The sequence below is a fragment of the Scomber japonicus genome, chromosome 8 (assembly GCF_027409825.1).
Source record: "Scomber japonicus isolate fScoJap1 chromosome 8, fScoJap1.pri, whole genome shotgun sequence".
NCBI lineage: Eukaryota > Metazoa > Chordata > Actinopteri > Scombriformes > Scombridae > Scomber > Scomber japonicus.
The window spans coordinates 29010785-29035123 of record NC_070585.1 but is presented as its reverse complement, the minus strand read 5'-3'; the positions used below and the strand labels follow the sequence as shown (position 1 = coordinate 29035123).

Here is a 24339-nt window from a genome sequence, read left to right as displayed (position 1 = left end):
CCCCAAGTTTTCCCCAGAATTTTTTTAAAGATTATTTTACTGGTTTGCCGTCTCCACTATGGAAAGCATTATCAAGAGGATGAATTTTTGGTGTTTGAACAAGCAGATTTAGATCGATATTAATCTGAGTTAGTGCAGAAATGGCCTTAAAAACAAGCCCTTACTTCTAAAACTTATGCAGACTTTGTTCAACTTTGCTTTCCTTGTAATTTTGAAAATCTTTAAAAAATTAAACTCAATTAAAAATAGTAAACTAGCAGAATTTGGCCTTTCTATTGCTCAGGGTTAGCGTTAGCGTTAGCCAGCTCATGCTACGATTTGAAAAGCAGGTGCAGCTTCAATGCAAAAACACTGCTGTAGGCCTTGAAAGGTATTGGTGAAGCTTTTGTCTCTCAGTACGCTGATACTGTTCACTCGTCCCTCCTAGCAGTAGGGCTGGTAGGCGCCGGGCTGCCCCGTCGCCATAGGAACGATGGCGAGGTAGTTGGAGGGCACGTAGCCTCTCTGTCCACTCCTCGCCTCCACCAGGCTCCACTCAGGGTTCCCTCTCTTGTCGTGAGGTTCCAGGACGCGAACCGGCTCACCAGCACGTATTGAAACTTCGTGGTTTCCTCTCGCCATGAAGTCATAAGCTGCAAACACCTGAAAGAAAGGTAGAGGATGCAGAGTCAAAAACAAAAGTAAAAGCAACAAGCTTGTGAGGATGTTATGAGCATTACATAGAAGAAAACAAGATTTCTGCTGAGATACAGGATGGGAATATGGAGGCATGTTTGTGATCTTTATAATCAGCAGAGGAGGAAAATATCTAAAATATGGCTTGAATGTGCTGTGACAGGAAATGTCAAGTTACTACATGAATCTAAACACATCTTCAGCTCAGCTTTGTAAGACTCTGGCTCAACTTTGATTACATGTTAACACGTTAGCTTGCCCTGAGTTAGCATGTTATTATGGGATGTTAACATGTAAATACATATTGAGCAAGTTAACTCATGTATTAACACATAATTAACACACTTAGCATTTTAACTTTGTGTAGAGTGTCAAAACTGGACAATAAACCCAATATGATGATTTATTGTCTTGTATCATTATATGAGTTTCTGTTCATCAAATTATTGATTCAGACAAATTAAAAACTAACACACATATATTCTTATTTAAATTGTTGTTGTACACATATGAAGAGTCATGGAGGCTTGAACAGTGTTGTCAGCTTCATTTTCATTAATTTAGTATTTTAGTGTTAATATACTAATGTTTAACATCTAATCATACTATGTTAGCATTCATGTGGAGGTTGATGTACAGTTGATGGGCAGAACTGATCTTTTGCAAAAAAAAAAAAAATCACAACACAGGACTTCATGAAATGAGGTACAGGTAACACACACACACACACACACACACACACACACACACACACACACACACACACACACACACACACACACACACACACACACACACACACACACACACACACACACACACACACACACACACACACATCTACACACACAAACGACACAAATACGACAGCAAATCATTGTAATATTCTTTGAAAAGGTTAAGCCCACTGGTTAGGTCTTGACAAATCCCATCTCATCACACACAGAGACACACACACACACACACACACGCAGAATGAAGGCATCCTAATGAGCCCTGTGTTGCTATGACAGAGAGCCTCAGCATTGCTAATAGCTGAGTTTAGCCGGCTGCTCAGTGTCATTAACAAACCCTTCACCTCAGCTCACCTCTCAGCTATGACATTAGCTCGGCCCTGACAGTCTACACTAATTAGCATATAATTAGCGTTTTGCCAAGCAAGAGACAGGGAGGGAAAAAAAAAAAAAAAAAAGATTTAAAAAGAAGCGTGACCATGGCTGTCAGCTGCGGAGTGATTCATGTTGCTGAAGCCAGGCGAATATTTGCTGCAGCGAAGTTTCTGATGGGAATGAAGCAGTGGAGTGTGGAGCGGAGTGTAGATAATCAGTGCCTCTTTGTGGTGGAATATGGACATGACTGCACGATGGGACCACAAGAGTCTGAGTCTACCTGCATTAAATATCAGAGGGTGGTGTCTGACGGACTGAAGTGCCAAAGCCATAACTGGAATGTGGAAACTATACTTCCTGCTATGTTGAGAAGCTTTAAAAACAACTTTCTTAGGATTTTGAACAGAGCCTGGAGATGAGTATCGTTTAGAGCAGGGATGTCAAACATGCGGCTCGTGGGCCAGATCCGGCCCACCGAGGGGTCCAATCCGGCCCACTTTCCTTATTCCTCCCTTCCTTCCTTCTTTTCCTTCCTTCCTTCCATCTTTCCTTCCTACCTTCCTTCCTTCCTTCCATCCTTCCTTCAATCCTTCATTTCTTCCATCTTTCATTCCTGTCTACTCTTCCTTCTCCTCCTTCTTTTCCTCCCTTTCTTCCTTCCATCTTTCCTTCCTTCCTTCCTTCCATCTTTCCTTCCTTCCTTCCTGCCTGCCTGCCTGCCTGCCTGCCTGCCTGCCTTCCTTCCTTCCTTCCTTCCTTCCTTCCTTCCTTCCTTCCTTCCTTCCTTCCTTCCGTCTTTCATTCCTGTCTACTCTTCCTTCTCCTCCTTCTTTTCCTTCCTTTCTTCCTTCTATCTGTCCTTCCTCCCTTTCTTCCTTCTATCTGTCCTTCCTCCCTTTCTTCCTTCCATCTTTCCTTCCTTTCATCTTTTTAATGATCCGGCCCATGTGAGATTAAATTGGGCTGTATGTGGCCCTTGAATGAAGATGAGTTTGACACCTCTGGTTTAGAAGATGATAGATTTTTTTTACCCAACATATGAAATATATAGTAGCAAATAAAGTCATCACATGCTAAGGATCATAGAGGAAACAGCCTATATACTATTAAAATGAGATGCCATAAAGACAGATATAGCTCGATCCTCCATTCTGTCAGCTCGGACTTTCAATGACCTCTTATTCTGGCATCTCTCCGGTGTTATTGTCACACGTAGATGTTAATTATTTACCAAGGCTACCGGTAATTTGTGGGCTGCTGCACAGAGACACTGAAATTACTGTTATTCACACACAAAGCGTCTGACAGCATTAACACAAAATAGGTCAGCGACAGGACAGGACTGTTATATCATCATCTGCCACAAATAGGTGACAGAGAAATAAATCAAGAGATCTTAAAGGGGCCCAACTGATAAAGTTACTTATTCTGCACATTTAGAGGTTTATATTTATATTCTGGGGTACTACTGGAATATCTTTGTACTATTTACAGGTAAAATAAACTCCTTATTTATCGTGTATTGTCCCTCTATGCAGCCCCTCAGTTCAGCCTCTATCTGAAACAAGCCGTTTTAGCTTCTGTCCCTTTAATAAACCCAATGAGCTCAATTATTACTGTTTCTCTTATTATTTGGCATCATTCATATTTAATAGCAAGGGATCACTGTGTTAGTTAATGGTGCTTATTTCACTAAAGCACTAAAGCTTTAACCCTCCTGTCGTCCTCCCGGGTCAAATTGACCCCGCCTTCCTTCCTCCCTCTTTCTTTAATTTTTCCTTCCTTCGTTCCTTCCCTCCTTCCATACTTCTTTCCTCATTTCCTTCCATACTTCTTTCCTCACTTCCTTCCTTCCTTCCTCCCTCCTTACTCCTTTCCTTCCTTCTTCCTTCCTTCCTTCCTTCCATCCTTCCTCCCTTTTGCTTTAATTTTTCCTTCGTTCTTCCCCTCCTTCCATACTTCTTTCCTCACTTCCTTCCTACCTTCCTCCCTCCCTCCCTCCCTCCTTACTCCTTTCCTTCCTTCTTCCTTCCTCCTTTGTTCCTTACTCCTTTCCTTCCTTCTTCCTTCCTCCTTTCCTCCCTCCCTCCCTCCTTCCTTCCTTCCTTCCTTCCCTTGACCTGAGGACAACAGGAGGGTTAATATCAGCCTCATTCTCATCAGCTACAAAAACAAAACCAGCATCTATGGGATATTTGGAAAAGTGTTTTTTCTGTGGTGATAAAGAGAAGCTCTGTGAGGACGGAGTGACAAGCATATTTTTCAAATTTATCCGAGTTAGTGTGGACTCGCCCTGAGTTTGTGTATGTTTTGTATATGAGCAGGCTCAGGGTCATGAGGGATGGAAATGGGGAGGAAGGGGGCGTGAAAAACTGCCTGTATAAAGGTCACCGGAGCAATCAGTCACTTTAACAGGCAGTATGGAGGCATCTCTCTCACACACACACACACACACACACACACGCACACGCGCGCGCGCGCGCGCGCGCGCACACAGTCCCTAATGCAATCCTGCTTTCTCATACACTCACCTAAATCTCACTGGCTCTCTCTCTCATGTACACAACCACATAAACCATCACAAATTTACAAGCCATGACAGTCCCCTCTCACACTCACATGTGTCGCTAATGTAAATCAATCTCACACACACACACACACACACACACACACACACACACACACACACACACACACGCACACACACACATATACTCTCTATCTATGCCTGCAGTGCTGCTTGGCATAAATTAACTCTCAACCTTTCATACAGTAACCCACTTACAAGGTTAAACAGCTAATTATGGACCTTTCCATTAATAACGCACACATTCACACACTATCTATCCTACACACACACACACACACACACACACACACACACTCACTCATTCCAGGATGCCCTCTTACAGATACAGACACACACATGGATGCACTTACACATCACTGGTTATCTATTGATTTTTTTCTCTTTCTTGCAGACTCACCCTCATGCACAAACACACACACACACACGTCTACCCATGTGACTGAACGTTTAATTTAGGAACAAACACACACACACACACACACACAAACACACACACACACACACACACACGCTCGCACTCACACTGTGGAGACAGATGTCAGATAAATTACAGATCATTTAGACCCACTGCAGCAAGCTGAGGGCAATGTCACAGCCTCATGTATGGCTCTTCAAAGTCAGTATAAACAAGCAGCCCTTGAGCTCCATAGCAACATATTAAAACACTAATGAGGCCTTAAGATAAGATGACTGATGCATTAGAGAAGCATAATATTTATGTCAACATATTTCATTTCATATAACATTTGAGTGTTGCTAATTTGAACTGTGCATCTTACAGCATTAAAGAGCTGCTGTGTGATAGCTTTAAGAAAATCACTATCTAACTCATTAATATGCAAATGTTTGCAGCGAGTTGCTTCAACATCTAATCAGATTATGTACAGAGAGTACAGAGAGCCTTGCATGCAGTCAGTGTTCAGTCTCCATCATAGTTTTAGTTTTAATTTTGTTGTCTGTTGCTAAAAGAAGACAGAAGTGACACAAGCGGTGGAGTCTGTCCATCAAATCAGTGAATCAGTAAATCACCTGGAAGCAAGGCTGACTCACGACCGCCATCGGCCGGCTCTCGGGAGTGTAAGAGTGTCTCCTGATTGCCGTCACGTCCTCAGGGAGGGTCAGGTGTGGCGAAGGAGGCGGGTCCTCCGTCGGCTGATGATAACGAATCAGCTTTGAGGAAGGAGCGTAACCTCTTCTGCCTGCATGTAAGAAACACACAGATACAGGAAGTTGTTGTTAAGGCTGTATTCAGTATTAAAAGTATGTATGAAAAGTGTTCTGCAAATATAACAGTTAATTTTCTTTCAGGATTTATAGTTTTAACATTTAATCAGTAACCAATGAGCTGTGTTTTAGACAAGCTACGCTGGCAGTAGGAAATGTTATCGACTGCATCTTTCATTCCTCTCTGCTTCAGCACAGATAGCAATTAGATAGAGTCGGTAATGGTTCTCAACAATGCATGACTGTAAATACAGAAAGTCAGTTGGCTTTTAATCCATTTCCATTAAATATACAGTAACGTGGCCAGCCAACTAAACACCACAACATCCCATTTGCTTATAATAACTATCGCTCTCTTTCTCCCTACTCGAAGGCTCCCAATAAATTATGTTCCTATGAATTTATCTGCATGTTTCATTTTGTTATTTTCATTAACTGACTCACAGAAGTATATCCTTGAATTAATAATAACAGTGTGTTTGTCTGTAGTGGGGTGAGATAATAGAAGCAGCTTTTTCACATTGATGAGCTTGCGTTAGGTTTATGCAACTTTCAATTGCGTGAATGTAGTTACAAAACAGTTTAAACTAGACTTAATGCAACTTCTGCATTAATAAAAGTAATGCAACAACGTGAAACTGTTGGTTGCATTCAAATTTCAGAGGACATTTATTGAGTAAATACAAGAAGCACTCGGCAGTTGTTTGCATGAGCAGCCAGTCAGCATTAAATAAGAGAGATAATCAGATAAATAAACTTTACTTTCACAGTAGAGCAAACAATATCTGAGTGACAGCAAAGAGCATGACGTATGTATGAGTATGACGTTCTTACCTCCTGCGTCGACCAGCCATCTCCGTTTGTCTCCGCGGGTATCGGCCTCACTGATGATGGCCACCAGCTCCCCTTTAGCCAGGTTCAGGTCCAGGTCTCGGCTGGCCACCACCGTGCCGATCACCTGGTAGATTTTTCCAGAACCGTGTTTATCGGTGAGCTGCTTCAGACGGCGCTGAGAAGACGGGCTCAGAGGCTGAGAGTAGAAAAAAAACACGACAGAGAGTTAGAAGAGAGAAGACAGGATAGAGAGAATATGGTTGTATGTGGGAACGCTGAAGTGAGAAATGTGTCATAATAACCTCTGTGAATTTAAGCTGTTTACAATAGAGCCTGATGGATATATTGGTCAACAGATATGATTACAGATATATCATATCAGTGTTTATACTATCTGATATGTGCCGATATATAAGCAGCATTTTATATATATGTTAATAATTTTTCATATTCAATTTTAACATACATATGAAACTCCTAGTGAAGTTTACTGTTTCAGAGCACTGATGTAATTTTTATGAAAATGAAGTTTATTCTTAAACTGTAAAACATCACAGCTTCCATATAGTGTTCAGTAACCACATTTGGGGGGAAAAAGTGTGTCTATGTACATATTCTGTGTATATAAGATTATCATCTGATACATCAATATCATAATTTATTACTCACTAATACTGGTATAGAGCTCTACTAGTTTACGAGCATCAAAAATGTCAAATTGCACAGGCTTAGCCAACTCATACTACTACTACTACTGTATCTGGTGTGCTGAGTTACTTAATTGAATTACTGCCATTGTTGAAATCATATAAACTAAAAATGAATCATGTGGGATCTTGACTGTGATTTTTCATGGCAGGCTTAATGAAGTTTTATTCAGAATGACAGCTTAGCTACTTAACAGTCAAACATTCATTTCAAGGCGACCTTTTCCTCCCTATAGTTACAGATATGACAGAGACTGTTTGTTGTGTTCGACTCAGTGTCAGCACAGCAGTGTCTATGTTTAGTCGTCATGGTCGAGTGTCTCCTGTAACATTTTGTCCTTCACCCTCTGTCCCTGCGTTGTTGGGTGAATTGTTTTGTCCTGAACGCTTCAATGCTAATTAAAACAGCTCAAATTTCTTGTGCACCTGTTTGTACAGTAAAAATGAGATCAGGTGGTGTCTTGTTTTCTTGGTGGTATTATTAACTTAAAGTCTGTTTATCACCATGTGTGTCTCTTAACTCGTATATCTCTCTCAGCATTCATGTTCAAAAACCTGACGAAACACAATCTGACACGATGCTTATTTTAGCTCCATCTGCACTAACCTGAACGACCGGTGCATTGAGCGTGTCCTCTACACTTCGACACAACGTCTCCAGTCTGTTCGCGCCCGCCAGCACTGTGGACTCCGCCCACTCCCAGAATGCACCTCGGTCCAAAGAGCTGTGAGGAAGCTGGGAGGGAAAAAAAGCAGAAAGTAGTAGGAGTAAGAGAATATAATTTAACCACTGAAATTCTAAAAAAATGCATGTCTATATTGATTATTGTTGCAAAGTAGCTACCATATGTTTGTTGTTTAACTGTTCACTCACTGATATCCAATCCAATCCAACAGCTCTGCTTTAAATTCTACATTAATGAAGCTTATACATGACCAGTTTTTATTAACATTGTCAAGAAGGTGATAATTCTACTTTATGTTCATTATTGAGGTAATTTTGAGTGCATTAAGGTGCATTATATTGAATAGCGTCCACTACATTAACACATGGGGGGGGGGCTGGGAACACCATTCAATATAATGCACCATAGTACCTCCACCACCCACTATGACCTTAATAATAAATATAAATTAAAATTATCATATTCTTGATAATGTCAACTATAGCAGAGTTGTTATATTGGATTGAATTAGATTTGAGTTTATAATATCAACAGATATCGTATAAGCTATGCAAACCTAGAAGTCTCAGCATCATTATGACTAAAAACCCACACTAATAACAACTTATTGCCAAATTGCTTAATTTTTCAGTTATTGAATATGGGGGCCCAATATTCCTACTGGATAAAAAAGATCAGAGTTACTACTTGACGTGTTACCTGTTGCGCAAAGCTCTGGAAGAGTTGCTCCATGTCCGAGGCAAGGTCTTTATGCAGACAGCTGAACGTCCCCAACATGCTCCAGATCATCTGCAGAGCCAAACCGTTAAACTGAGGAAGCTCGTTAAGGAGCAACGTGTTCATCGTCCTGAGAGGAGAAGAGAGAAGAAGAAGGAAGAGCTTTACTTAACCCTCCTGTCGTCCTCGAGTCAAGGAAGGAAGTTAGGAAGAAGAAGAAGGAAGGAAAGGAGGAAGGAAGGAAGGAAAGGAGGGAGGGAGGAAGGAAGGAAGGTAGGAGGGAGGGAGGGAGGAAAGAAGGAAGGAGGGAGGGTGAGAAGGAAGGAAGGAAGGAGAGAGGGAAGGAAGAGAGGAGGGAAGGAAGGAAGGAAGGAAGGGAGGGAGGAAGGAAGGGAGGAAGGAAAGAAGGAAGGAAGGAATGTAGGTGGGAGGAAGGAAAGAAGGAAGGAGGGTGGGAAGGAAGGAGGGAGGGAGGGAAGGAAGGAAAGAGAGAAGGAGGGAGGGAGGAAAGAAGGACAGAAGAAAAGGAAGGAAGGAGGGAAGGAAAGAAGAACAGAAGGAAGGAAGGAAGGAAGGAAGGAAGGAAGGCAAAGTCAAAACAGATGGGGTCAATTTGACCCGGGAGGACGACACAATGGATAATAGCTGGAGCCACTAACTATCACTAAGTTTTATATATAACGATGACTCCGATGCAAAAGACAGAATTTAATTTAGCATTTCACTAACGTACAATCTTGACACAGATAGTTCTGCAAAGCTTAAATTCAATTTTTATGATGATTCAAAACGAGTCTGTGGTAAAAACAGAACCGCGGTCAGGCTTCATTACTTCTGAATGACTCTCCTCTCACAGCGGAGGAGTGCAAAGAAGTCAAACAGCTGAAAACAGTCAACAACATTAAACAGGTCATTACATCTTCAAGTGGATTTTTACACTTTTGCTTACAAATCAAAATCCAACTTTTTAAATGATGCTACAAAAAGCCTTGTATTGTGTTTCCAGCAGAGCAGCTTATTATATCAATTTAAAAAATGCTTTCTCCTGTTGACAGACCCACACAACCAGTTTCAGCCTGTAACTCAAAACTATCTCTCCGTCTATACCTGTACGTGTTGGCCACAGCCTGTTCCTCGTAGCTCAGATTAGATTTGGTCTCTAACACTTCGAAGTCGAGCAGCTTGTCTAGCCTCTTCCTGATCAGGTTCCTCGGGCCCACCAGGAGGTCACGGAGCGCACACAGAGGCTTGTGGATCAACGTCCTCAGTCTCTTTTCCTGGATGGACGGAGCAGAGATCAACATTAGGAAACATGTTTGTAATATTGGTTAGACTGATTCTATTTGTATGGGGTTTTATTTGTGTCCATGTGGTTTAGTTAAATTTAAAAAGGGTTCAAAATAGAAAATAAAAGTATGAATAACTTGCACATATTCATTTTTTTGTGGACTCAGCATCAAATGTTTGCTTTTAATCCATTTTGAGAGAATATATAGAGGATTATGGTAAAAATGTCTAAGTGGTGTAACCATAAAAACATTGTACCAAATAATTCAACTCGAGTCAAGGAAGGAAGGGAGGAAGAAGGAAGGAAAGGAGGGAGGGAGGAAGGAGGTAAAGAAGGAAGGAACGAAGGAAGGAAGGGAAAGAGGAAGGTAGGGGGGAGGAAAGAAAAAGAGAAGGAGGGAGGGAGGAAAGGAAGGAAGGGAGGAAGGTAGGCAGGAGGAAGAAGAGAGGGAGGAAAAAAGGACAGAAGGAAGTAAGGAAGGAACGAGAGAGGGAGGAAAGAAGGACAGAAGGAAGAGAGGAAAGGAAGGAAGGAAGGAAGGAACAGTCAAAACAGACGGGGTCAATTTGACCCGGGAGGACGACAGGAAGCTTAAAACATCTAAATGAGAATGTTAACATGGCTCACAAACGTAGGAAGGATCCACTGTCGGAGTGCGGTGGTGATCTCTTTGTAACAAATAGGAGCCTTCTCTCCGTCCATGTCCAAGTCGAACTCCTCTGTTCTGCAGGACAGGAAAGCCTGCAGAGCGACAACACAGACAGACGGTGCAGATTGTGAGATTACAGATTTCTATTGTTTACATTTAAAACAAGAATTTCTGTCTAAACTAGAAGATTGTTAGAGATGATGTTACAAGAAGATGGAAACAAGGATGGAAGGAAAACACAGTAGGAAAAAGATGACTGGATATTTGGAGTTGAAATGAATGGTCAAGGTCAATTAAGTAACAAAAAGTATTATGATTTTGATAATCAATTAACAATTGCAGTAATTTTTCAAAAGAAAACACCAAACAGTTGCTAGTTTCAGCTTCTTATCGAGCAGAACGAAAGACAACAATAACTTTTTTGTCAGTAGGAAAATGTAAGAAATAAATTAAAGGGAGGATAAAGAGGATACAGTACTGATCCTTGTTGAGTGCAGACAGTTTTGGGTTTTTTTGAGGGGAGAGAAGGAAAAACTGCTTCAACAGAGGATCATTTTAGAGCAGAAAGGCAAACAGAAACTCTCGTGTTTGACCTCAGGGGGATTCATGGAGCCTCTGAGTGTACACAGTGTGACACATAAACATTTTCCAGTTATATTTCACTTCCCTCGCGGTAAACTGGTGACTGAAGAGACACTAGTTTAGCCTCAAATGAGAGAATAAGAACAGATAAAGAGATAAATAGGTGATATTTTTGGTGTGTGGGGAGGAATAAACGAGAGGAGCAGTCATCCGAAGGGTCTTCAGTTATTACTTTGTCTCTCTTTGAAGTACCTCAGCTTTCACATTTAGCTCTAAACAGATATGAATGCTCAGGTCAGATATGAGCTCTGTGGAGATAGTATGATGATGATGATGATGATGGAGGTGTGAAAATAAACAAAGAAAAGCACATTTATGGCCACAGCTTCCTGTTGGCCTGTGAAGCAATGGACAGTGGTATAATTTAGGGTTTGGTGCCTTGCTCAAAGCAAATAACACTTCCTGTCAGATAAGAGACAGTTTACTATATCCTCATGTGTTATAAACTTCTCTGTTGACCTATAACAGGACCAGCTCATTATAAACATCCTTACAGGTTACAAGGCCGATGTCTTTTATTGTGTCTACTTTATTTTATTATTATCATTCTATAGTTTTATCTTCTTATGTGTCTATTTCTTTTGTCTTTTAATCTCTTTCTTAACCTCACTTTAGTCCTAGCTTTTATTAAACTTCATCTTTTATTTTACTTTTTAATCTATTTTAACCTAGTTTTTTTTACTCTTAACTTTTAACAAACCTTTTCTCTTATTTTGTAAACTATTTAATTATATATCTTTACTTATTTTATTTACATTTTTATCATTTTCTTGCGGCATTGGTCTCAATTTCTGTCTATAATTTGTTCTTTGTTTTTATTCCTTTTCTCTTATTTTACTCATTTTTTAAAACTATTTCTATTTATTTTATTATTTATTTTTACTCATTTTATTCAAATTTTAAAACTTTTTATAATTTTATTGCCTGCATTGGTCTAAATCTTTATCTTAAATCTGTTCTTTGTTTTTTTCCATTTTTTATTTATTCATCTATTTATTTATTTTGTCAATTGTTCTGTCTTATTATCAGCTTGTCAATCAACTAAACTGTAAAGCACTTTGAACTACGCTAATCTAGCAGTATGACAGGTGCTACATATAAATAAAGTTTGATTAATTGATTGATTGTGGCATGTAACAGTAATATTTAAGTTTAATTTAAAACAACATGACAATGTTAGACAACATAAACAGCTAAATGTCAGAAACAGAAGTGATTTGCAGTCTACCTGTAAGTGGAGCAGGTACATCTCTACGTTCTCAAGGAGCTGCAAGATGCCGTCTTCCAAAACGTTAAAGAAACCCTCCAGGGCGTCAAATTCCTCGTCCACCAGCTACAACAACACAAAGAGAGAGAGAGAAAGATGTGTGTTTATTGCCAATACAATGAGATAAAAAAGATGTTTTATTAGCCTGTATGTTTTGATGTTTTGGTTACAAATACAAGATCATATCTACTCTTTTTAAACTTAGCATTTCCTCCCATGCTTTTGATTCTAATTGGTTTTCTAAGTTAGAGGAATACATTTAAGGCTCATATTTTTGCAGGTGCATTAACCCTCCTGTTGTCCTCAAGTCAAGGAAGGAAGGAAGGAAAGGAAAGGAGGGAGAAAGGAAGGGAGAAAAGGAAAGACAGAAGGACGGAAGGAAAGGAAGGAAGGAAGGAGAAAAGAAGGAAGGAAGGAAGATAGGAGGGAGGGAGGGAAGGAGGAAAGAAGGAAGGTGGGAGGGAGCGAGAAAGGAAAAGGGGAAGGGAGGAAGGAAGCAAAGAATGACAGAGGAAAGAAGGAAGGAAGGAAAGAAGGAGGGACAGAGGAAGGAAGGAAGGAAGGAAGGAAGGAACAGTCAAAACAGACGGTCAATTTGACCTGAGAGGACGACACAAAGGTTAAATCACTCAAAACATGTTGTCTAAAGTACTTTAAATCGTGCAGAAACAGAAAACAGTTTTTATATGCTTTGGTTGCAGGATCATCAGCTTTCTTTATTTAGCCGGCGGATCAGCACCTGTGAGATGATGTTATACAGAGTTTAAAAACCTACGATTTGAAATAATTACTGTAATCACTTGCACCAATTCTTAGACTCCCTGTAAACACTGGTTTCTATGTGCAGTACGTAACAGACTGTCGGCAAATCAGAGCATCTTGTCAGCTACTCCCCCCTTTTCCCTTCTGAGCTTTAAGTCCTACGACACTCATCATTCGGTGTTTATCATAACCACAGATTAAGAGGAGCCACCTGTCTATTCTGTGTCTTCTTAAGCAATGATTACACTTATTTAAAACATACCTAAAGCTTTAAATAGCAGGCGAATGCACAGAGTCATTTTCTTTATATTCTATATAGAACAGAGGTGTCAAACTCATTTTCATTCAAGGGCCACATACAGACCAATTTGATCTAATGTGGGCCGGATCATTAAAAAGATGGAGGGAAAGAAGGAAGAAAGGAAGGAAATAAGAAGGGAAGGAAGGAAAGAGAGGCACAAGGAAGGAGGGAAGAAAGGGAGGAAGGACAGATGGAAGGAAGGAAGAAAGGAAGGAACAAAGAAAGGATAAAAGGAAGTAGGAAGGACAGATGGAAGGAAGGACAGAAGGAAGAAAGGGAAGAAGGACAGATGGGAGGAAGGACAGAAGGAAGGAATAAAGGAAGGAAGGAACAAAGAAAGGATAAAAGGAAGTAGGAAGGACAGATGGAAGGAAGGAAAAGAACACAGGAAGGAAAGTGGGCCGGATTGCACCCCTTGGCAGGCCGGTTCTGGCCCACGGGCAGCATGTTTGACACCCCTGATGTAGAAGTTATCAAACTGTAAAAAAAATAACTCAATAACTCATCTTAACACAATGCAACAACTAACCTAAAGCCAAAGGAGACATGAGTGGATGCTTGTGGATGCTGCTGATAAACTGAAATAGACTGACAGGTGTGGAAGGTTCAATAACAAGTCATATCATACAAGTTCCCTGCAGGTTTATCACTCTTCTGGTTAATCATTAACTACTGAAGAGCAGTTAAAGGGCGTGTGTGTGTGTGTGTGTACTGAGAGATTATTTATGGCTCAAAAGGCCTGGAAGATTAGCATCCTAATGTGTTGCTTCATTTATTCTAACGGGCGCAGGGCTCGCCTCTCTTAATGCCTTAACTGCAAATATAAGGAGGTGATTGTTCAGGGTCATTTAGGAGGATGGAGGATTGGAGAAGGGATGCTGCCAGTTGCTCAAGGATGCTTAAGGAGAAGAGGAAGAGAGAGGGTGATACTTTAACCGGTGGGTCATTAAACGTCGGTGTTACCTTAGGAGCTATTCCGGTTTCGTGTTTGAAGTGCTGGCTGAGCCTCGCCGTCTTCTTGGCGATGCTGTGGCTGTTGAGGCGGTTGATCTTGTCCTTGATGGTCAGCGTTTCTGTCTTCTTGTATTTGTCGGCTGCAAAATATGAGTTAGATTTAATTTAGAGAGACAAGAATGGATAAACTCTGAGTTCTGCTTCAGCACTGCTTAAGTCCATCCCTTTTAGACCATGCGACTGGTGCAGTGACCATTTTTCCGCCGTTAAAATAGCAAAAGTGGATTTGGACCAGCCCCAAAGACACTTGCGCCACACGCTTCACCCCATGTGCTATAGATCGTTAAAATAGGGGCCTAAGAGTTTAAATGATAGTAGCGGGCAGTTAGCATGTCTCACCGACTTCTCTGAAGCGTTTGTACTCGTTGATGCGACAGTTCAAAGCGATGGAGGTGTGAGCGGTCTGCTCCAGGAGTGAGTACGCCGGGTGGGATTTGTCTGTGTGTTTCTGGATGGTCTGCAGGAGGAGGGGGTAGCGGGCTATCCGCTGCACCGGCATCACCAGGAAGAACGTCACAGAGGTGGCGTTTACGTCAGGCCTGCAGAAACAAATAGAAACGCCAATATTTTTTTTATTTTATTTTGTGGTTATAGTAATATTTAGTGCAGTTAGTCCCAGTGGGAATCAAATATTAACTATATAAACTTACGCTGAGGCCTTTATGACTCTGACGATGTCGTTCCAGAGCGACTCCTTCTGCTTGTAGCTGTTCTCCGCCACTGTTACATGGTTGTAGTTGGCCAAGTATTCCTTATAGGCTGCCTCGATGTCTGAAGACAGGCTGAGGAATGAATCACCTGTCAGGAAGGTCAAAACACCAATTATTTATGTAAGAACTATCAAAATTAGCTGCACTGAGTACTTATTTGAATAATCAACACTAAAAAAAAGAAGAACACGTATAAGAGACACATCTAGACATGATTTGACAGGAAAACAAATTCAGTACATACTACTAAAACAAGAAGTACATTTTGGTCCAGAGAGCAGCTCTAAAAACAGTATAGCCGACATTTGAACTAATCAGCACCTCTGCCAATAGCGTTGCTGAGACCTCAGATTCTCACATGAATGTGAAAAACCACATGATTACCAGAGGTGTGAAAATTCAGTTTGCTTCCTGTCAACAAGTGTGATCAGAGCAATTGATCAACAAAAGAAAGCAGCCGTGCCCTCACCACTTCCTGTTGAGGGTTACCAGCTAACAAAAGACAACACCAGTCAGTAAGGTGGGAGTTTTGGGGCCAACACTGCTAGAAGAGTAATGGCGTTTTTCTACTACACAGTTCCAGCACTACTCGGCTCGGCTCGGCTCGACACGGTTCCAGGAACGACCTTTTCCATTACAAAAAGGTACCTACTCAACGTGGGCAAGGGTCGCCATAGCAACGGCTCCGCGAAACTGCTGTGACTTCGTTTTATACGCGACACAAACACATAAACAATGGAGGACATGGAGGCAGTGGTGTACTTGCTGCTGTATGAGGCTTTCTGTCACACACAAAGCAACAAAATTGAGCCGTATGGCTGTAACGCTGTTACCAGTATTTAAAAATGGCGGGTGTGATTCTTGTGTGGGACGGCTCATGACTCTTCAAGCGACAACTCTTCTGACCAATCAGCGGCCAGCAGTCTGTTGATGTCCCATTTAGTAGGGGCTCAGGAGATAGAGCAGTCATCCTCCATTTGGAAGATTGGCGGTTCCATTCCCGGCTCCTCCAGTCCACATGTCGATGTATCCTTGGGCAAGACACTTAACCCCAAATTGCTCCCGTTGCTGTGCCAACGGTGTATGAATGAGAATGAATGGTTAAATTCCCCCATTAAATTTGCACCCTGCGTGGTAGCTGCTCCTGCCATGGGTGACATATGATGTAAAGCGCTTTGAGTGGTCGCAAAGACTAGAAAGGCGCTATATAAGTACAGTCCATTTACCATTGAGTATCGGCTCGGCTCGCTTGGAACCTCAGCAGAGCAGGTCCTAAAAAGTACCAGGTACTATCCCTAGTGGAAACGCAATAAAACCCCGAGTCGAGTAGTGCTGGAGCTGTGTAGTGGAAAAGCGCCATATGTTGTATCCCTTACAGAGTGTCTCCAGGTAGAGAGGGTCTCCAGGCTGAACCTGCTTCTGGTCCAACAGGCTGAGGAGTCGACTCGACACGTCAATCACCTCTTCGATGTAGAGAAACATGCTGTCCAGGTTGGCTAGAGGAGGCTGTGTGATGGACAGACACAAACACATATACTTTCATTTTCTGTATGAGGAGAAATGCACTCAATTCAATTATAGACTAGACTGAGATAGTGAAGATCTGATAGAAACCAAATCATCAAACTCATGAGTGTTTCAGGGTTTTTATGATTTTCTTTCATTTCCATATAATATCATCACTTTTTGTGCTCTTCCACACAGCTCTGTTCTTCCACTTCATTAAGTCTGATTCTATTATGTTTTATGAAACCTGACATTTCTTATATAACAGAGCATCCGAGAGTGAATTTTGTAATTTTCTTTCATTTCCTTTAATCATAATTAATCCACATATTTCATTTGATGAGATTTATTGTTATCTTGTGGATCTACCACACACACACACACACACACACACACACACACACACACACACACACACACACACACACACACACACACACACACACACACACACACACACACACACACACACACACACACACACACACACACACACAATTAACTGAATAATACATTTAAATGAGAAGGATGTTAACCCTCCTGTCGTCCTCGAGTCAAGGAAGGAAGTTAGGAAGGAAAGGAGGGAGGAAGAAGGAAGGAAAGGAGGGAGAAGGAAGGAAGGAAAGGAGGGAGGGAGGAAAGAAGGAAGTAGGGAGGGTGGGAAGGAGGAAAGGAAGGTAGGTGGTAAGGAGGAAAGAAGGAAGGAGGGAATGAAAGAAGAACGGAAGGAAGGAAGGAAGGGAAGAAAGAAGGAACAGTCAAAACAGATGGGGTCAATTTGACCTGGGAAGACAACACAAGGGTTAAAGGACAGATAAAAAGCATGGAACATAAAATTAAACAAAAAAGTAAATATATTACATAAATGTAGAAAAGCAACAATTAGTCAATCAACAGAAAATGAATCTGAATCTTGATTTTTTTGTTTCCAAGTAAAAATATTTAGCGGTTGCAGCTTCTCAAATGTGAGAATGTGAAACTTATGTGTAATTTTTGAAAATGCAACATAAAAACACACAATGCTGATTACATAAACACACATTATTAGAGTAAGCATTACAATCTTTCAAATTCCAGGTTTTTGGCTGAACTGCTGTGTTACTACTTTATTAAATCCAAATTCTAGGGTTAACAATGGGATGTCTTATTATTTTCTATCTTAAATTTTAATATATATTATATTCATTTATTTTTTCTTCTTCTTCTTATTATTATTAAGTGTTATTACTGTTAATATACTGTATGTGAAGGGACTGTAAGTGTTGTGCATGTTGTTGCAACTTTTTTTCTTCTCCTGTTTTATATGTTTTATTCTATTTTAGCTTGATTTTACTTCCAATTGAACACTTTTAATGATATATAAATGTATTTTTATGTTACCATGTGCTGCTTTTATATCCTGCCTTGACGCATTTTATGTTTTATGGAAAGCACTTTGAATCGCCTTGTTGTTTAAATGTGCTATACCAATAAATTGTCCTTGCTTTGCATTATAAAAACATCATTTAAAAGTAAGATCTACATACATATTCTAATAAAATGTCAAGCTTGTGCATAAATCCAGCACAGACTGTAAAGTTATGCAGCTCTATGTGCGTCTGCTTGTTTTACATACAAGAAAAAAAAAGTGAATGCACAGCTGATAAATACGCACTTTGTTTTTCTCCATTTTATTCTAATGAGAGAATAATGGTCACACTCACTGCTGGAAGACTGAACAATCTGCACACTGAAAAACAAACAAGCAACTTTCCTGTCTCACAATGGCACCATTCATTCACATATTTATTCTGTTTCCTCCGTCCATCCCTCCTCCACTCTGCTGCTGCTGCTGTCCTCTGTGTCCTTCCTCCATCTATCCATATTATTTACCAACGTTGTTTTTTTAAAAGCTTTTTTCACCTCCGTCTTTCATTTTATTCCCCTACACCAGAGGAGTCAAACTCATTTTCATCCAAGGGCCACATATAGCCCAATTTGATCTCATGTGGGCCGGACCACTAAAAAGGAAGGAAGGAAGAGAATACAGGAAGGAAAGATGGAAGGAAGGAAGGAAAAGAAGACAGGGAGGAAGACAGGGAGGAAGAAAGGAAGGAAGGAAGGAAGGAAGGAAGGAAGGAAGGAAGGAAGGAAGGAAGGAAGGAAGGAAGGAAAGAAGACGGAGGAAGAAAGGTAGGAAGGACAGACGGAAGGAAGGAAGGAATGATGGAGGAGAAGAAAGAATACAGGAGGGCAGATGGAAGGAAGGAAGGAAGGAAAAGAAGACGGAGGAAGAAAGGTAGGAAGGACAGATGGAAGGAAGGAATGAAGGAGGAGAAGAAAGAATACAGGATGGACATATGGAAAGAAGGAAGGAAGGAAAAGAAGACGGAGGAATAAAGGTAGGAAGGACAGATGGCAGGAAGGAAGAAAGGGAACAAGGACAGCTGGAAGGAAGGAAGGAAGGAAGGAATGAGGAAAGGGAAGACCGATGGAAGGACCCGTGGGCCGGGCTGCATGTCTGACACCCCTGCCCTACACATTTCATTTAGTCTCTCAATATTACAACAGACAAATGCCATGTATGTAACAATGACAAATATCTTCCTCTATGCCTATTACATCACCCCCCTCCTCTATTCGCCACTTCCTCTCTGTCTCTTAATAAATGAGGAACCCATAATTTAAGCCCTGCCTCTCCTCCTTCTTATTTTCATTTTATTTTCTTCTTCATCCTCCTCCTCATCTCACCGTTCCCTCCTCGGAGCAATATCGTTTTCATGCTCATCCACCGCTCGGCCCTTCCGTCCCATAAAGCCTGATTCCATTATGTTTTACGAGGCCTCATTTCATTACCGCCGCAATGAGAAATGATTATTTAGAAGTAATAAGCAATACCTCAGACGTATAATGAAAAGCTGACGTTAATAAAGAAAAAAAAACGGGGGTTGGCTCTGGATGCTGCTGCTGCTCCAATCAACTAGTGATTACTTTTTATTTAAACGGGGGGCGATTATAAAGGCTTGATGAAAAAACTCCTAACATGGGGGTGTACCTGGTATCACTCCCAGACTGACTGACAGGTCTATTAATAGAGAAACAAACACTAGACAACAGCTAAATTGGAGAGGTGGAGGTGGATGTGTCACAGTTGTCAACAAACATGATGCGTGCTCAGTCAATGGAAGAAATGTGAGTGTGTGTGCTCTACTTTTTTTTTACTTTATTGAGGAAGTGCTTGTTTATAGACGTCAGTGACGCTTGTGTGAGACAGCAGGAGAGGTGGTAGTACAGTATGTGAGCTTCCAACTTGTTAACCCTCGTGTCCTCCTCCCGGGTCAAATTGACCCCGTCTTATTCTTCCTTCCTTCCATCCCCCTTTCTTCCCCCCTTCTTTCCTCCTTCCTTCTTTCCTTTCCTCCTTTCCTTCCTTCTTCCCTCCTTTCTTTCCTTCCCTCCTTTCCTTCCTCCCTTCCTTCTTTCCTCCCTCCCTCCTTCTCTCTTTCTTTCCTCTGTCCTTCTTTCCTACATTCCTTCCTTCCTTCTTTCCTACCCTCCTTCTTTCCTTTCCTCCCTTCTTCCTTTCCTTCCTTCTTCCTTCTCCTTCCTTCTTTCCTACCTCCCTCTTTCCTTCCTTCCTTCCTCCCTTCCTCCCTCCTTTCCTTTCCTCCCTTCCTCCCTCCCTTCCTTCCTTGACTCGAGGACAACAGGAGGGTAAAGCTATTTTTATCGCCAAATTATGCAGACTGAATTTACACCTGCCTGAAATCCTATTACCGGTCCAGCTGATCCGCTGCCATGCTGACAGTGGAAGTCTCTGCATGCATTGACACAATGAACTTGCATTTTTAACCCAGTTCACAGTCAAATTTGACCCATTTATCTTTTACAAATGAGAGCTGTAAAAACACACTACACACTATTATTTTAGCCAGACTTTTCCTACTGTGATGCACAGTATAGAACAATTTATTTAAAATGCATCATTTAAAAAATATATTTTGCAGCTGATACACATTTTTTGTATAAGCAAATGTATAAAATTAAAAAAAAAAAACACCATTCAAACATGTTATTGTATTCTTCATATTCTATAAATTGTTCCCCTGGATAATAAAATAGTGATTGTGAATGTCTTTTTTGTCTCCATAAATAAATAGAAGACACTCTCTGACAGCTTCTTTAAGGATTAAGCAAAGGTTTATTAAATGACTGATGGGGGAGTTTATGAGAATATGTGAATTGGTTTAGAGAGTAATTATGAGTAAGAATATGAACAGTATGTTAGGGTTAATTATACAGATCACATGTGAGCCAGTATATTTCTCAAGGATGTTAAGTTGTTTTTTTTTACATCACTTCTCAATTCAAAACTCGTATGTAACAATTAAGATCAACTGAGCAACACACACAAAACGTAGATTCCTCCTCTGTAAGTAAAACCCTTCAGAAGATGATGTGTTGAAGGGTTGAACATGATCTGAGTCAAAAAGTTTTAAATCCAAAGTAAGGGTTTGACTAAGTAAGGGTGGAGTTTCCTGGCACAAGTTCTCCTCATTCCAAAGTGCACCAAGAAAGGAAAAAAAAACTATAAAACTCAGCAATACGTAAAGTATGGAACAACTTTATTGTTAGACCAGCGTGCTTCGGTTTGCAGCCTTCATCAGGGTCAAAAACACTAAAAGCAGCATTTAAATAAGGTAATTAAAAAGCAAAAAGGTAAAAAGAAACAAAAAATAACCAATAATGTGCATCCAGACGTGTATCAGCTGATGGTGTATCTACTAAAATGGTCACGTGACTTCCAGTCATTCATTATCCCAGACAGGCAGAGAGGCAATATCCAATAACCGACACGGATGACATCATCATATCTGGTCCATAAACCAGAGAAGTGTTATTAAAGGTGTGGTACATGAGTTAGTTATTTTTTTTACACCTTATTTAAATGTTGTAATGTGTTTTATGATGATCTGGATGACGGCTGCAAGCTGAAACACGTTGGTCTAACAATAAAGTTGTTCTTTACTATAAGTGTTGTTGGAGCTTTGTTGCTTTTAAAACCAAAAAAAAAGAAAAAGGAAAAAAAAAGTATTATAAAGCAACTTATGTTTTTTGTTTTCTGCTCTGTAGCACTTTGAGATAGCTGAAATGTAAAGTGCAATACAAATTAAATGTATTTGTATTATTATTATTATTATTATTGTTGTTATTATTATTATTATTATTATTATTATTATTATTGTTATTATTATTATTATTATTGTTATTATTATTATTATTATTATTATAAAATCATGGTCCGCAAGTTTAATGTGCTCCAATAACAGAGTACTGTTTCAGGAAGGAGTCAAACCAGTGATATAGATATATATGGATTTAAGAGCAGTTTTCTTTTGACAAAATAAATAATAATATAATAATATATATCCTGAGTTTACCTCAGAAATTGCCCATCTGTGTGAGGAGAAGAGTCAATGTTCAGTAATGTCAAACACAAGAGAAACAAGCTCTGTGATTCATGTTTCTATGGTGATAACATCTGTGAAAAAAAACAAACCTTTTACTAAGCTGTTTGTTCATATTTAGTTTATCGTTTTTATTGTTGTATGTATGTGTATGTGTGTATATGTATGTATGTATGTATGTGTGTGTATATGTATGTATGTGTGTATATGTTATTGCATTTTAGGGTCGTTTTATTTAGTTTTTAATTTTATTGTTGCATACATTTGTTTCTTTTTGTTTTTTCTATATCACTATTTTTTGAGCTTCTGTAGCAATGAATTTTCCCCACTGTGGGATCAATACATTTTATCTTTATCCTTATGTTGTATATTTATCTGTAATCATCTGTCAGTGTTAGTAATCTTCTGTACTGCTTAAGCGATACAGATTTCTGATCTTTCATGCCAATAAAGCTTATTTTTATTTTAATTTTTTAATGATAACCATCCCAACATTAAGTGCTCTCCTTCATCGACTCATGCCCTCATACCTGTATTTTCTGCAGGTTGCTCCTGATGGTCACGGTGCTGATCTGCAGCAGTCGAAGGTAATTCCTCTCAGACTGCACCAGCTCCTGGATGGCCATCAGCTGTCTCATAGCTGCCCTCTCTTTAGCCTCCGCTTCCTCCTCCTCCGTCTTCTTTTTCACCTCTTTAGCCTCCTCTGCCAACCTCTCCTCTGATTTCATGCTCTCGGCTGAGAAACTATCCCGTGAGGAAAGTCTCACTTCTGACTCAGCTGTGGAAATATTTTCATCTCCGAGTTCTGAGGTCTCGTCTGGTGCTTCCACAAACACGGACACACCCGAATCCTCCTCTGGGCTGAATGTCTCTTCTCCGAACTCTGAATCATCCTCTGTGGTTCCATCATCCTTCTTCTCCTGGAGCTTTTCTTTCGTTTGATCTTTCTTGGTGACCTTCTCTACGGCACCGAGGGGAGACATAGGAGCAGGGGTCGCTGGTTTACGAAGAGGCAGCGTGAAAGAGGAAGTCTGAGGCCTCCTGGGAACCTCCATGATGGAGACCGCTGTCAAAGAGAAACCCTGTTAGTGTGTAAATACATTCAATTTTACATCTCATCATGATTAACAGGCTCTAGGCTTTATTTCTAATCATAATAAAGTACCTCTCCTGCATGATTTCAGTTTTATTACAGAGTTTAGTGAGATTGGAGGGAGAGAAATAGCTCTTAAATCTACTTAAACAATCAATCAAACCTACATTTACTGGCATTTCACAGCAATTAAGTCAACTTTATAGTCCAATCATTTACAGCCTTTAAAATGACATCACAGACCTCTTATGGATGCGATCAGTGTTACTCTTCCTGTGCCAACAAGACAGTTGCTAAGCTACCAACTTCAAGAAGCTGATTCTGTAATATGATCACAAAACAACTCATTTGGTAAAACTGATTAGACAGTCATTTGTTGATTTCCTCTTTACTGGTCTTCCTGTTTAGAGTGTCTTAATTAAATAGTGTAATTGTGATCACATAGCAAGTTTTTACTGAGCAGCATTAGTATGAAGCACAGCTGGGCAAAATATCTGAAGACATCTGGAGCGGTATGTTAGACCCAAACTCAGAAAACACAGCTGACGTCTTGGTTTATTACTCTGCTTGTTTGTTTCTTCTTAATATCACAGTACTTAATAGTATTTAATAGTTATTTACATAGTTACATAGTCTACATTAATGTCATCTTGTGTCACCCTCCCTCCTTCCTTCTTTCCTCCCTCCTTCCTACCTTCCTTTCTTTCTTTCTTCCTTCCTTCCTTCTGTCCTTCCCTCCTTCCTTCTTTCCCTCCCTCCTTCCTTCCTTCCTTCCATCCTTGCTCCCTCCCTCCTTTCTTTCCTTCCTTCCTTCCTTCCTTCCTTCCTTCCTTCTCCCTGTCTTCCTCCTCCCTCCATTCCTTCCTTCTTCCTCCATCCTTTCCTTCCTTCTTCCTCCCTTCCTCCCTCCTTTCCTTCCTTCTTCTTCCTAACTTCCTTCCATGACTCGAGGAGTATTTAATAGTTACATAGTCTACATTAATGTTACTTTGTATTATTTTAATACTGCAATCTTTTGTATGCAACAGCCAAAACTGTGCAAAAAACTAGTCCTAACTAAGAAGCTGATTGAGAACAATGTGTTTATATATGCTGATAAAACACGGAGCTACAAACTC

At 40.4% G+C, this 24339-nt stretch overlaps 1 protein-coding gene across 1 annotated transcript; it reads right to left on the bottom strand.

The window, feature by feature from the left end:
• Window positions 1-423: 423 nt before the first annotated feature.
• arhgef37 (Rho guanine nucleotide exchange factor (GEF) 37) lies at window positions 424-23183 on the bottom strand. Its single transcript, XM_053323698.1, has 13 exons — window positions 22659-23183; window positions 16552-16681; window positions 15116-15263; window positions 14805-15004; window positions 14415-14545; window positions 12350-12454; window positions 10458-10571; window positions 9650-9819; window positions 8525-8672; window positions 7747-7875; window positions 6433-6628; window positions 5404-5573; window positions 424-642 (listed from the first exon to the last, which is right to left on the bottom strand). The coding sequence occupies exons 1-13, from the start codon at window positions 23181-23183 to the stop codon at window positions 424-426; spliced, it is 2385 nt and encodes a 794-aa protein (XP_053179673.1).
• Between the last annotated feature and the right edge of the window lie 1156 nt (window positions 23184-24339).

Bases quoted from the DNA above. Each gene is read 5' to 3' on its own strand.
- arhgef37 (XM_053323698.1), bottom strand. From the start codon at position 23,183: ATGGAGGTTCCCAGGAGGCCTCAGACTTCCTCTTTCACGCTGCCTCTT. The intron at 7,876-8,524 runs GTAACACGTCAA...TTTCCCTCCCAG, and splicing joins TCCAGAGCTTTGCGCAACAG to CTTCCTCACAGCTCTTTGGA. The intron at 6,629-7,746 runs GTTAGTGCAGAT...TTCTACTCTCAG, and splicing joins TCAATGCACCGGTCGTTCAG to CCTCTGAGCCCGTCTTCTCA.